Source organism: Strix uralensis, chromosome 4 (genome assembly GCF_047716275.1).
Source record: "Strix uralensis isolate ZFMK-TIS-50842 chromosome 4, bStrUra1, whole genome shotgun sequence".
Lineage (NCBI taxonomy): Eukaryota > Metazoa > Chordata > Aves > Strigiformes > Strigidae > Strix > Strix uralensis.
The window spans coordinates 44,515,303-44,530,347 of record NC_133975.1 but is presented as its reverse complement, the minus strand read 5'-3'; the positions used below and the strand labels follow the sequence as shown (position 1 = coordinate 44,530,347).

At 35.5% G+C, this 15,045-nt stretch overlaps 1 protein-coding gene across 3 annotated transcripts in view; it reads left to right on the top strand.

Annotated features, from left to right (window-relative positions):
- TLL1 (tolloid like 1) overlaps window positions 1–15,045 on the top strand; it is a 141,235-nt gene that overhangs the window by 108,821 nt on the left and 17,369 nt on the right. For all 3 annotated transcript variants that reach the window (XM_074866524.1, XM_074866525.1, XM_074866526.1), the window contains 4 exons: window positions 1,771–1,966; window positions 3,392–3,517; window positions 6,476–6,636; window positions 9,582–9,762. In XM_074866524.1, coding sequence (XP_074722625.1) covers window positions 1,771–1,966; window positions 3,392–3,517; window positions 6,476–6,636; window positions 9,582–9,762 — 664 coding nt within the window. The remainder of the gene's footprint in view (window positions 1–1,770; window positions 1,967–3,391; window positions 3,518–6,475; window positions 6,637–9,581; window positions 9,763–15,045) is intronic.

Sequence of the window (15,045 nt, the reverse complement as noted above, 5' to 3'; positions counted from 1 at the left end):
AGTTGCAAACACAAAATTGCCATTGAAGTCAGCAATAGGTGGTCGCATCCCAGATCTTCACGACTTTTCTCACTCATTTCCCAAACTCTGGCCCAAAGTAATTCCTGAGCAAACAGCTGAGAAATTACATTAAATGGCAATATGGATTGTGCCAGAGAAGTGAGTGGGAGAAAATTACTTATGTAAATGGTTGAAGAATTGGAAAGTTGGAAAGGAGACAGACAAATTTTATGCGTAAGTGCCATATTTTGATGCTATTCAAATGAACTAAAATCAAACAGCCCCTTCCCCCAATTTTCCCTCTTACATAAAAGAAGCAGAAATCCCAATGTGTTAAGTGAAAGCTCCTTAGTCTGCGGTGGTTACTGAGCTTAGTGTTGGTCATAATGCACAATTAGAGCAGAGTACCAGCAACTGTGCAGCTTACGTGCAAGAAAACTATGTCCAGAGATAAGATGTGGATTTTTATGGGTTTGGTTGGTTTTTGACTTCTTTGTCATTTTAATATAATTTGGATGTGTTGAATTAAATTTGAGGTTCCTCCAACCCTTTCTCCCTGACTGTGGGCCCCCCACCCCTAAACCTACCTCACAATTTGGCCACTTAGTTGAACAATAGTTTCCTTAGAGGAATTATTTTTGAATGCTTGGATTTAGTTAATTCTTTTATAACTAAGATGCTATATTGCTTGAGTAACATGAAGTACTACTGCAGTAAAATGACCCAGATCAAGAGGCTTTTTAATTCCATTGGGAAAGATACTCTCTCAATAAAGACAGGCATCATAAATTATCTAGGCTCCAGATAGGATCATATTTGGGCTGCTGCTGCTTTCTTCTTTGGTGCAATTTCCACTCAGACTGACTCTGCAAATACTATTATGTAAAGAGCACCAGGCTTGCTACTGAAGTAGAAATACACACATGTCCACTCACATATTAGTCTATGTTTGATGTCATCTGGCAGGACATTTAAATGAGAGGGACATTTTCAGTTTTTCTGATTTCAGTAGATCTCTCCACCAGTATGGCAAAGATTGACCCAAAAAGTCAAAAGACACTTGAAATCAGGAATCGTGCAACAGAAACCAGATACATCAGCTGCAGAAAAATAATGGCAATACTTTTTTTGTCATCTCTTCTATTAGCTACTTAAAAGCTAATAATTTTAGAAGTGTGTTTGGATCTAATTCTACAGATGCCCCAAACTCTTAATGCACTGTAAGTTTTTACAGTTACCTTGCAATATCAGTGGGTAGTGACATATGCAAAATTTTGCACTGTGTTGACGATAAAGGAAGAAAATAGAATATTGATCATCACCTGAAATAGCACAGGTTGATAATGTCTAAAACTCTTATTCATATTAATCAAAATTGAGGTTTTTAATATTTCAAAACCAATTAATATTTCTGACCTATTTAGTTGTTGAACTGTTAGTATTGTATACTTGCATGTGCATGAGAAGAGAGGACTTTACTTGAGCTCAGAGTAGGAGTTGGACAGAACATTAGGAAAAAGAGGTGAGCGTGGTTTTTTTAGTTATTTTTTTCCAGTTACTGTTGTGTCCTGTGTAACATCTCAACAATTTTTTCTTCCACAAAACAAGTATAGTTAAAAACAGTCCAGTGATGTTTGTTCATTTTACTGATGTTTGAACCCTAAACAGATAACCCTAACCTTAACTTTGAAAATTTTATATTCTGTTTATTATCTGATTGATATTTATGGTCAAGTTCAAATGCGTCATTTTAAAAATATTTTTTTACAGATTGAAAGACATGATAACTGTGCATATGACTACTTGGAAATTCGAGATGGAGCAAATGAGAACAGTCCTTTAATTGGTCACTTTTGTGGCTATGACAAGCCAGAAGACATTAGATCTACCTCTAATACCCTGTGGATGAAGTTTGTTTCTGATGGAACTGTTAACAAAGCAGGGTTTGCAGCTAACTTTTTTAAAGGTAAATTTTAAAGCATATATTGGGAACTGTGAACTGCTTATCACTTTTTTTTTGGTACTAAAAAAATTATGACAGGATATTAAAAATACTTCTCAACCTATTTTTACTAATACCAGTTCTGTACAATTTTACCAAAACAAAACAGTAGAGGTATTTGAATCTCCTTGTAAAATATGTCAAAAAATGAAGGAACGTCTTCAGTTCAACTTCCTTCTCTCTTCAGGTTCAAATAATCAACTTAGTTGTGAAACACCTTTGAAACATATCTAATCTTGTAAAAAATGGCTTTTTTGACATTGTGTTATCAAGTATAAAGTTAAATAGTATAATCACAAATGAGTCTGTTCTGTTAAGGTTTTCTTCTTTGTCTAAATGTTGTGGTTTTTCTAATCTGTTTGCTGCATTAGGCTGCTTTATGAATTTATTACTTTCTGTGAGCAAGAAAAAAAAAAAAACAGCTGAGAAATCATAGTGACCAATGGCCTCACAGTCTTCCTCCAGTTTTGGTGTCTGTCTGTGTGTGTGTGTGTGATACAACTGCAGATATACCTGCAGCATTTGATGCATGGGGAGTGTGTAATTCCTACCCTGTGCTGCCCATGGCACAGTGAAAGCCACTAGCAGTGGCGTGGCCATGATGACACCTGAAATACAGGTCACACCACCAGAAGAACCTTTTGGCTCTTTGGAAAAGCCGCAAGCTGGGGCTTTTCTCACCCTAACTGTTAGTTTTCATTGTAGACAATTATAACCTTGAAGGCTGTAGACATGAGAGTCAGAGCTCTGTTTTATTCCTAAAAAATTACTTGTCCTATTGTAAGGAAACAATATTTTAACATCTGAGGAATATTTTAACATCTGAGGAATATTTTAACACCAAATCTTTTGGATATTATTCAGAACTAGTAGAGATAATGCATTACTTCTTTCCCTCCCCCATCCCTGATGCATCTTGTTCCCTTTAATATCAGTAGAATGAAAACCTGGGATTTGAGGATTCTGTTAATCTGTTTTTGAGTATGAATTCAGGATAATACACAAATTGATGCTGTGGGAGATAAAGTGCCCTTCAAGTGACCCTGCTGTGGATTTTCCATCTTTCTTTCAATACTTTATGCAACCTTCAGATTATGGTTGCCTGAATTATTGTATGCTGCCCACAAAGTGCTTATAAATTAGGTCTGCAGCTGTCAGTAGGTATTGTTGTAAAAAAACCCCACCAAACCCCACAAAGGACAAATTTTTATTTTCTCCATTGCAGGCCTCCTTAGCATTTGAGAATCCTCTAGTCAGTAACCACAGTGTGTTATGTAGTGCACGTTGTAATGGCATGCATAGAGCTTTCTGGGTTAATATTGATCCAGCAATTACAGCTGAGGAAGGTAATTATTTAACACGTTTTTGCATTCTTCCCTGTCTTGGCAGAGGAAGATGAATGTGCCAAACCTGACAATGGTGGCTGTGAGCAGCGCTGTGTAAATACTCTGGGCAGTTACCAGTGCGCCTGTGATCCTGGCTATGAACTTGGTCCTGACAAAAAGAGTTGTGAAGGTACAGTGCGTTGCTGTGTTATGGGCTCTTAAAGCTCACAGAGTGCCATTGCTTGAATGAAACGCTACACCTTTCATATGCTCTGTCCTAGCAGTGTGAGATCTGTTGAACCCAACCTGGAAAACCAGTGCTCCCTTTTAAGTCGTGGTGCCAGAGTAATGTCTGTCCACAGCAGTCATGTTCATTCAGTGTCTGTCACTAATTTAGCTTTACAAGTTTTGCTGTTAGTTGATCAGGAATGATGCAAAGCAGGACTTCGTACCTTCCCAAACCACTTATTACATTATTCACACTCATTAAAGCAAAGTCTTCCACCATACATAAGGAGACAGTTACCAGCAGAGCAATGTGCCACTGTCTCAGAATCAGATTATTTAACAATCTTTCTGGCCACTTCTGACTGGGGTGTGACTGGGAAGCTGGCAGGTTTGAAGAGCAAGATCCTTTATTCTAGCCCAAAGCTCAGGGAAATCCTCCTCACTCGTGGCCAGATTGTGGACTTTTCTTGCTGGAAACAAATCCTACTTTTCAGGGTGAGCAAAGTATGCTCAAATAATCATTTCGAGAAATAAAAACCTGATAAGTGGAAGTCTGTGTAAATGCAGGATTGGAGTGAGATAAGCTTTTGCATTCTATACATATTTCATATCAAAGGAAAGAAGCAAAAGCTCTTGATCATTACACACCAATTATTGTCTGGTTTTTATTCATAAACACCAATAAATTCAGGGATGGCACAAATTATTCTTATCTCAGTTCATCTGCTTGTTTGAGTAGTGAATAGAGTTTGAAAATTTGAGGGCTAGGAGTTACGGTTTTCTTCCAGCGAGATTCACTGGTCTCTCCTTTTTCCAATTTCCTAGCTTTAATTCATGATTTGTCACAATTTGGGGTAGTTTTGCTTGGTTTCTTTGCACTTTTTGTTCTTTTGCCTTTAGTTCTGTGGGGTTGGTTTGTTTTGTTTGGTGTGTGTGTGTTTGTGTGAAGTGATCATAGTCCTAGATTACAGGCATGTTAGATTGTGGCTCTCATCAAGCTGGTTGTTTTTTCAGTTGTTCACCCCCCCGCTCCAACTTTAATAGTGAGCACACATTGGAAAAACAATTTATTTAGATGTCTGCATATTAGGCAGCATGCAGAAGGTAAGGTTAATCTAAGTGGAGCCATGAAGTCAGAGGTTTGATCTCTGTGCCTTTGATTATCAGCCCAAATTTATGTAAGGAATTTGGTTTAGTCTGCCTGCTGACCCAAGTCAGAATATTAGGGAAGATTACCAGTCTTTCAGAAAACTCTTCCATATGCCTCCAAAAAATAAAGAAAGAATAACTCCCTAGCACCCAAACAGAAATGCAACTTGGCAAAAGGAGAAGTCACTCAAAGTATTGCAGTGCAGTGTGGAGCAAAAGCCCTGAGCTATCCCTAAAAGTGTATATGCATTTGTTCCACGTGACATAGCACTCACTGTATGTAGCTACTACTTGGGACTGCTGAATTAAAATTGCTGTGTAATCACAATGAGCATTACATCCTAGTTATAATTTGGGAACTTGAGGGGTGACCTAGCTGTAATAGTTCACATATGATGCCAGAGGAGAAGCCTCAAACACAGAAACTCTGCCCAATGCTCCACTGTAGTGTTGACATGCACAGAAAATTGCTTCAAGGTCATTTAATCCAAATCTCCCCTGCTGGCAGTATACTGGAAAGCTTTAAGATTTTTTTTTCAGTATTTCCACATTTCCCACCATTGCTTCAAGGAAAAATGGAGTGATGTCGAAAAGCAGAAATTGAAAAATAACAATAGTTGTCCTGCCCCAGACTGAATCATTTGGGAGCACAACTTGTGTCACCTGAGTGCAGTCTCTAAACCTGGGCCTGGTCTTAATCCTCCCACCCTGGTCAGGTTACCTTTACGTGTATACAAAGAAGTCTTCTGCATGGAAAACCAGGTGTCAGGAGGAAGACTGGTATGTCTGTGTCTGGGTTGACCAGATGAGCCCTGATACAGGAACTGGAGAGTTCTCTCAGGTGTGGTAGATGAAGTAGATGTAGTGTGTGAGACCATCAACTAGATGGGAATAGCCAGTTTGTAAAGCATTCAGCATTAGCACAGAGCAGATGGAAGAAGGTGGAGCTTCTTCTCATCAGCTCTTTAGAGATTTGTGGATGATTTCCAGTGTTTTCACATTGCTGTAATGGTATCAATGCAGCAGAGTGCAATCGAGAACTACTGCAAATCCCATTACTTTCCTTTTTATTTTTTCATTTTATTTTAAATTTCCACAGATGGAAAAGATTAATGTGTTTATCCTTTGCTATCTGAACTGCATTCACAAACATAGTACAGTATTGTTCTGTTGCATGGAGGTCACTATTTGGCATATATTTGGGAATAATAGGTACTTTCTCTATTAATTGAAAATCCATACTTCAGCAAAAGCAATTGTGACTAAAGAGTACGTCACTGCTATCCCAAAGAAGTGACCCTATCTAGTAGGTTATGGTAGACATATACAGCTGTATGAGACAGGTAGGGCTGATTCTGGATCAATAATCAAGGAGAGAAGCTGGGGAAATGCAAAGCGCATCTTAAGTAGTCTGTCTGTCAGAAGACGGGTGGTCAAGGTCCTGGGGAGGGCGGTGAGGTCAGAGGACTTGCATGGGAAAGGCTGTGAGAGAATAACCAGAGTCTCTGGAGGGAAGGGAAAAGAATGAATATGATAACGCCTTGTGTAGTCCTGAAACTTATCTCTGTCCACAAACCTGCAAGCTGTTCAAGATAGGGGCTGTCTCTTTCTCTTTGTTTGCACCAAGCATGATAAAACAAGATTCTGATTAGTCTGTCTGGACATTACAGCAGTATAAGTAATGAAAGGACTGAATCTTCTCAGTGTGCTTCTGTTTATAGTAAAACATGGTTTCAGTCAAGAAACGATGCTCTCCCTTTTAATTTTACAGCTGCTTGCGGAGGACTCCTGACAAAGCTAAATGGGACTATAACCACACCAGGGTGGCCCAAAGAGTATCCTCCAAACAAAAACTGTGTGTGGCAGGTGGTTGCCCCGACGCAATACCGAATTTCAATGAAGTTTGAGTTTTTTGAGTTAGAAGGGAATGAAGTAAGTAACCATGAACAAAGAGCTGCACAATCTGTTACACGCTAAACAGTTTCACAAGTGTTCAGAAATAGATATTGTCTTATAAAACCCTTGCTGACCTTTTGTACACTGACAATAACCATAGATATTCTTGTTTTTCTTTTGGGAATGTTTCTGGATTCTTTCAAAACAAACATGGAGAGAATAGCTCTTTTACATATCATCTAAATGTATATGTATTACAAGAAATTTAAAAGAAATGTTCTCTGCTGAGTCTCAGCTGACTTTTTTTTTATCAACAAAGTAAACCAGAGCAAATAGCTGAGACATATTGGAAAGAATTCAAGGGAAGAAAATCGGGAGAAACCAAATCATCTTTACAGACTATGACTACAAAGAATACACATAAGATGTGGTTAAAGGAGCATTTAAATCAAATGTATCTCATGGGAGGAATATTTTAAAAGGGACAGTACCAGAAATAAGGCACAATAGAACAGCAGCAGTGTTTGATCTGGGAAGCCCCTGGAGGCATGGGGGATATTGACCCCAGGTGCAGGAGAGGGACAGGGCAGAGCCCTCCATGTGGAAAGGGCTGCTCCCTGTAGCTTCAAAGTGGTGGGGGCTGCAGTGCTTTTTGGGTGCAAATCAGTAAAATATGGGTTTCAACAACTTTTCACCCTCTGTTCTGCTTCCTAGGCACTGCTCTGTCATGAGAACTACATGTTCTATCATACCAATGAATATGGTATGCCACGCTCTAGCCATAATGTGCTGTAGCCATAGAGTTTATATGGATATTCTTCATATTGTGTTAAGAACCCAAATCCCAGGACATTATTTCTGACTAAACAAATTTGTAGCAACATATTTGATATGAGGATAGGCCATGTTGTGGACATGAGATCTGAAGTGGGAAAAGCTGGAGTTTTATTTGTAACTAAAAAAACAACCTGGGCATAATTTCTCCAAAATATTTTGAAATTATTTGCAGAGGCAGCAATGTGAGATTTTTATTATTTTTTTTAACAATTTGAGTGTTTTCTAAAGTCCATGAAATTTCAGCTTTTAATGATTTATATGTTACAGTCGTGTCCTGTTATCATTATTACAAGAACTGTAAAAGGTGTAATAAAATTTACAAATCCCAAAGAATTAAAATTTAATTACCATTTGAATAAATCATAAAACATTTTTCCATTTAAGACAGATTTGCAAGGAAGACATCTAGGGTTTAACGAAGTTAAATCAGTTTTCTAAGGTCATACAAGACACATAACTTAAGCAGATATGAAAAATATATACATAAAGTTTTTCAGCATTTAGAACTTTGGTTGATCCTCTCCTGTGCTACTAAATCTCAGCTTTATTCTATTAAATAGTAGTATTAAGAATGGTACCTGTAAAAATCAGAAGAAACATATAATATCTGGAACATTCCAATATTTTTTCTGAGCACAGACATGAAATGTATACATTTAGCAAATGCTCTATTTTTTTTTTGTTACAGGTTTAATACTGTTTAATATGTCTTTTCCAATACTACATTTTAAAAATTTTATATTTATATTTTTATATTTATTTTTATATTTTATATTTAAATTTTGCAATTTAAATTTTGCATTTAACTTGTGATTTTTTTTAAATATAGTGTAGTATGAAGGAAGTTAGACCGATCTGAATTTACATTTGATTTCTAATCTGAAGCTATGAAACCATCAAAACTCACCACTGATGTATTGCTGAAATTGCTGGGATTTATTAATGTTGTGAGCTATATTTGAAAATCCCATACATTAATATGAATTTATCTTACGTTAATATAAATCAGCATGTGGCAGTAACTCAATCTTATGTTATTTATGTTGTATAATAGTAGTTTCAACTGAATTAGTCACTTTGCAACATATGAAAATTGTTCCAGTAACAATGAAAATTTAATCCACATCTAGCATGTATTATATTAAAAACAATTGGATACATTGACAATCATTTAATATTTCATAGGGAAAGAGCAACAAAGGCCAAACCTTCCTTTTCCGTAGTTCCCTTCCACTTCCCTGACATTTCTTTTTTGACTAGAAATTGTGATTTATCAAATACAACTTGGATTTGATGGACAATCTAAGCTCTGTATGAATCCTCCTGGACAATGTTTTCTCTTAAGCTATTAATTTCAGACAACTGGGACATTTTTGATTAAATGATTGATAGTTGAGCATAAGAAGCTTAGAAGTTTTTGAGTGGAAGGCTTTAGGTTGACCAAGGGATTATGCATTGAAAGTATTATTATGAGTAGTAGGCCTTGCGTAAGGCTTTTTTATTATATTATTTTACTTTATTTTTAACCTTTTAATGAAAATGACATGTGTCAGCCTTCCCAGTTATAGCTGTGCTACTGTTAAAGAAAGTTGTATGGTTTTACTAGTGCAGATTTAGGTATCTGTAAATAAATGAAATGTCTTAAATACATTATGGTAAAAACTTATCTTGTAAGTTTCTAAGTGAAAATTAATATTTTTTAAAAAATCTATGAGATGCAAGCAGTAGAAGGTTTGTAGGTTCTGGGTATGTAGTTTATAGCACAAAAATAGGTATAATTTTCAGGGTGAATATTTCTAGATTTTAGTCTAATGTCACTGGAATTTTTACTTTTTAGATTAAATAGAAATGCTACTAAGCATCTTGAAATTTAGATACTAAACACAGGTTAGTATTTATCAAAATATAATCCTGAATGTAATACATCCTATAGCTATGTCTTAGTGGCCTTAAAATATTCTTACACAAAATCAGTGAATGTTTGTAAGCATTTACAAATGTTTTCAGTGTCAGGGAAAAGTGAAAAAAAGATATTATCATCTATTATTAAGCAGCATATGCCAACCAGAGTTCTTGCATTTGTAAAGAACTTCATGCTTTTCTTTGGGTTAGCCAAAAAAAAAAAATGTTCTTTCCTTTCTCAGGTTTGCAAATATGATTATGTGGAGATTCGTAGTGGCCTTTCTTCTGATTCTAAACTACACGGTAAATTCTGCGGTACAGAAGTGCCTGAAGTTATCACCTCACAGTACAACAACATGCGAATTGAGTTCAGATCTGACAACACGGTGTCAAAAAAAGGCTTCAAGGCACACTTCTTCTCAGGTATAGAAAATTACTCTTGTGTACCCATGAGTGCCTCTGAGCATACACTGATTAGGTGGAGTGAATAGTATATTTTTAGATGAAAGTGAGCAGCCTTTTCCCTTACAGTTTTCCTGATAGCTTTGAATTTATTTATATAAGCATATATTTAACCTCTTTCCTGTCTTGAAATACTGTTCTGAATTGTAACGTCTGTAGAAAATATATGGAATATGCATATATATATATTTAAATAACAGCAGAGGCAAATAAACTTTGTGAAATACAGAGAAAAAAAGGAAATTTACTAAGTATTCCTATATTTTGACTTGATTTCCCAAGTTTTGTTGCTATTTTTTCAAATCCCATTTGTAACTGATATGATTTACATACTGTGTACACTTTTTTTTTCACTCAGGCCTCTTAATATATTGCATTAGTTATGAAATTACCACTTTGTGCTACAACATTTGTTTAACATTATGGGTATTTTCTTGCCAAACTTTGCACTTCTTAATGTTTTGCAGAAGAATGGAATTTAAGACCTTGCTCTTGCAAAAATGTCTGTCTTTTTAGATATGAGTGTAATTTCACTGAGGCAAATCAGAGTGATGGAATTTTATATCATCTGAAGACATGTATTTTTCAATAAAGATAGAATTGAGTGAAGCCAAAGATGTGAGGAAGTATTTGCACAACAGTGGTCTCTGCAATTACCCATTGAGACTAGACTATAATAATCTGGCTGTGGCAGGATACCACCTGGTGTTAGTAGCGGAATTTTGCTTAGTGTTTTTCTTGTCTGTTTACACACATATGCATAGGTATTTTGTCTCACGTAAAACAAAACAACGAAACAGTCCTGTCCACCCACCTCCCCAAACCAAAAGTCATCCAGAAACATTTGGAATTTGAATTCTGCCCCAAGTTTTTTGATAGTTAAAAATCTGAATCTGAAGAATCCTGATTATGTTTAGCATGTGGCAGAATATATTACTGTTATTAGCGTTTGTTTGCTAAAACATTTTATCAAAGCTAAAATGAAATGGTATTTCATTGGTTAGGTTTAATAACTGGTAACTTAACTATGACCAAGTAATAAGAATCTGTTTATTGTGTAAGTGATGTAGTTTGGAAAGAGTTGAAAATAACTGTCAAGACAAACAGTTTAAACTTTCAATGTTTTCTCATTATGACTACTTTGATGTTTTTCTTAAACAATTATGAAACATGAAAAAAGTGTTTCATCTTATATGAAGAAACTAACAAACATTTTACCTCCTCTAAAGCATATTATTTTTTTCTAGTAATCACACTTCTCTGGTCATAGTCTTTCAGATCCATCTTTACATATAGTAACACTTTTAAATTTATGTTTTACATTAGCTGGAAGCTTTCAAGGGTTTACTCAGTATTTGTAGTAAATGTGTATATGCACATAGCAGCGATTTCTCCTAGAAACACTTACACAGGTAGTCATTTCATGTTGGCCTAGTAGTGCTAGTAGGAGTTGTCACATATTTTGACTTTTTGCAAGAATAATATTGACGTGTTCCAGTTCTAAAGATGGCATGCAAATTAAGTTCATTATGTATTTGCAGGATCTACAAAGCTATCTCAGATAAGATTGGCAATGATAGTTTTGTAATTTGCAAGCTCTGTAAGTCAGAAGTTCTGTGTTGTGGACATGTCGAACATTTATACACTTATAGTCAGTCAAATTTTGGTTTTCTTTAAAGTGATAGTTAATTTTCACAGATTTTTTTAGTGATTGTTTAAATAATCTGTTAATATTATGAGCGGGTTCTAGGAGGAGATCAGGCCAATGCTGTATGCTGGGGAAAGACTGGGCTATAATTCATGGAGTTTGGAGGTTGTATCATCAGGGGGTTGTAATCCTTCAGAATAATCTTTTCCCTTGTCTTTTTCACTTCTGAATGAAATGTGTGTGTGTTCCAGGTGAAAACAGTTTTTTCCTGGTAATTAAAAAAAGATAAGTTTTAAATTACTCCATTGATCACCAGAATAAGTTCATTAATGTTCATTAACATTAGGGATAAATCTGAGCTAATGGTGTTTTTTTTTAATGAACAGAAATGTATTATGTGTCCTGGATATAGAATTTATCTAATGCCTTTCAAAGAAAGACAGCTTGATGCAAAAAATCTTTGAGTCCATAAATACATAAATTTTCTGAATGCTTCATAATGCCTTTCTGCCATAATCTCTTCTCTCATTTCATACAAGTTCTGATACTTTGTATTTTAATTTTATTCTTTCTCCGTTCTCTTCCGGTTGTTATAATTTCTAGCAGATTCTATTCTTCTATGTTATCTGGCTTTCCCCTTTTGACAATATTCCCTGATCAAAACAGAAACTTTGTAATGCTTGAGACAAATCAAACTTCTGAAATTAAAGTATCTAAAAAGAGGCTGTCATCTCTGAATAATTCATCAGACAAAAATCTCATGGTTATCAGAAAATACTATAACTTTCTCACCCCTGAATTCCTTCATATGGACATAATATGCTATTGGTCTGCCAATGAAGAATGAACTTGAGACTGCAAGGATTTTGACTTTTGGGAGTTGATAGCTGATCACTGTTCAGCTGATGAAGTGGGGTTTTTGTGCCTATTTACATACTTCAGAATACAATACTGTTATATTAACCGGAGAAATACTCAGTGCTAATGTCTAAGATACTTGCTGGAAGGCATTTAACAGTTTTAATAATTAAATCACAATAGAAATATGTGTAAGCACTTACTTATAAAGACATACATCATGAAAAAAAAATCAGTAATGAGTAAACCACTACATCTTGCAGTCCATTCACCAGTAAAGAGCATATGCAGTTCTCAGCAAGAGAGACAGGTGGATAAATCAGATTAGTTCTAAGATTATGAATTGTAATGTGTTCCTCAAGCACAGCCAAAGAACTTTTTTTTTTTTTTCCCCAACTCTTTTGGTGGTGAATTCTGCAGCCACAGCTACAGTTGAGAAAGCATGGCTCAGCTCCAGCTCAGACGACAGAAAGCAGTTTTTGGGTGGTTGGAACTCACTGTGATAAACTGTGAAAGCAAACAGTGACATAGGGCAACAGATGACCTGCATTAGGAAGGTATTTATGTTGATATAAGACAACATGTAATTACATTTTTGGCTGTAAAATGGTGCTAACAGCCAGACAGGTGCTACTGAAAAGTGAGAAAAACTTTTTTTTCCACATTCTGTAAAATTTACATTTGATGGGACAGTTCTGAAGAAAGCTCAGTTGGGAGCCATTGCAGGGATCTAGCTAATCTCCAGAGACACTCTTGTATATTTATAATCAAGTTTCTTGGATAAGAAGAAACTAGGGAGTCATGATATGTTAATTTTTTAAAACTTCTATTAAAACTTTCTGGAATTGGTTATTAGGCTTCTAAACTAAAAGCTTCCAGTAATTAGGTTTTTATTCTTTCTCTCTCTCTCTCTCTCTCTCTTCTCTCCTCCTCTCTCTCTTCTGCTCTTCTTACAAGACAGTGACCTATTGCAGTCTGATGGGCCCATAAGACTAAAGGAATATAAAATAACTCCATGAATTTTCTCTAGGGAGGAAAAAAAGATAACAATAATATATATAGAAAAGAAAATATTTTTTTCTGTGATGTTTCCAAGAAGATAGCCTAATGATTTCTTTAAATCAGTCTTTGTGTACTGATTAGATTAATACCCAGTGATAATGTCACTAAACTGCTTCCATTTATCATAAGTTTTAGAGTTACTTCAATATTTTAAATAAACATGATTCTACACATGATCATTCAAAACATGGTGTTTGGTGTAATATAGAAATGAGGTTTGTTGGGACATTTTTTCATGGGTGATGATTCTTTGAGCAGTTAAAAAGAGAAAGCTAGAATCTTTCTAGCCTTGAGCAAATTTGTCTTGGAGCACAAACTCATCTCTGGTGCCATCCTGGTACATTTTTTTCCACAGACAAGAAAGCTGCCTGCAAAGAGAAAATTTTTGTTTTTGAATCTTGCAAGGACTTGATACAGGTCCCTTCAGGCCGAGTACGTATTATTCACAGACTGGTGGCCTCTGAGGGTCTCAGAGGTACGACCGTTTGTCCTCTGAATGATTCAATCTAACATTTTGTTAAGAATGGATCTTTCCATGTTCTGAGTACTGAAATGAGAAAAGAAAGAAAGTATCCATTCAAAACTGGGAGATTCATTTCCATCTGTCAGCATAACAAATGGCTTTGTTTTTACATGGCAAAACATTTGTTCCTATAACTAATACAGACTAATTGTTTTTTCATGAATTTTGAAACTGGGCAATCAATTTGACAGAAAGTCTGTTCTGAATTATGAAGTGTGAGGAAGGCTTGCTCAACAGTTGCATTCTTGATTAACCACGTACAAGTAATTATTGCAGTTCAAATGTGTTCCAAAGCATCTCCTTCCTACCTTCTGTCCATTGTTTTATCTCTGAGGAGTTCCAACATTGGACTGTTTGCTTATGCACTTGTCTCTTAAGAGATTATTTTACAGAATGTAAGCTTATTTAATGTTAAAATACTTTTCAGTATTTTTACAGTTTGGTCGAAGATGAAAATGGACAGGGCTTTTATTTAGAATTTGCATTCCTACTCTGTACTGGAAAGCCTAACTTGAATGCATTTTGAGCTTGCCTTCCATTTATTTTGTTATTTTGGTAGAAAACTACAAACTAATGCTTAGGAGGGGAAATATTGAAGAGTTTTTTTCATATTATATCTAATTTTTCATTTGCTTGTTACTATTCTACACTTGCAACATGGAATTTATGATAGTGCTTGCTTTTGCAAAGATGAAAGATTATAACTTTTGTTTGAAATTAAATACATTTACTACCTCACTTGGGGAGTTGCACTGCAAGGTGCATAAACAGTGTATTGTGGGGCTTTTATGCTTCTTTCATTATCAAAATGACAACTAGTATAAGTGTTTAGATGTATGATTCTTGAAGCTACCATGTTAGCAACTGGTTTTTAACCTTCAAATCTGTTCACACCTGCAGAAAGCTTCCAAAAACTTTCAGTGCAAACAGATTTGAGATTTACAGGACAAAATGCAGTGTATGTTTGGGTTTAATTTGCAGAATCTATCTATAAATGTACATTATCATCATGTATTATAAGTAGAAGCTGATTTTTATGAAAGACCTGCAAGTCAACAGCTCAAGTGTTGCATACATTCTGGCAGATAAAGCTGATATGTATGCAATTATAATGCAAACATCCTTTGTTGTGTTACTGAATATGAGCGTCAGT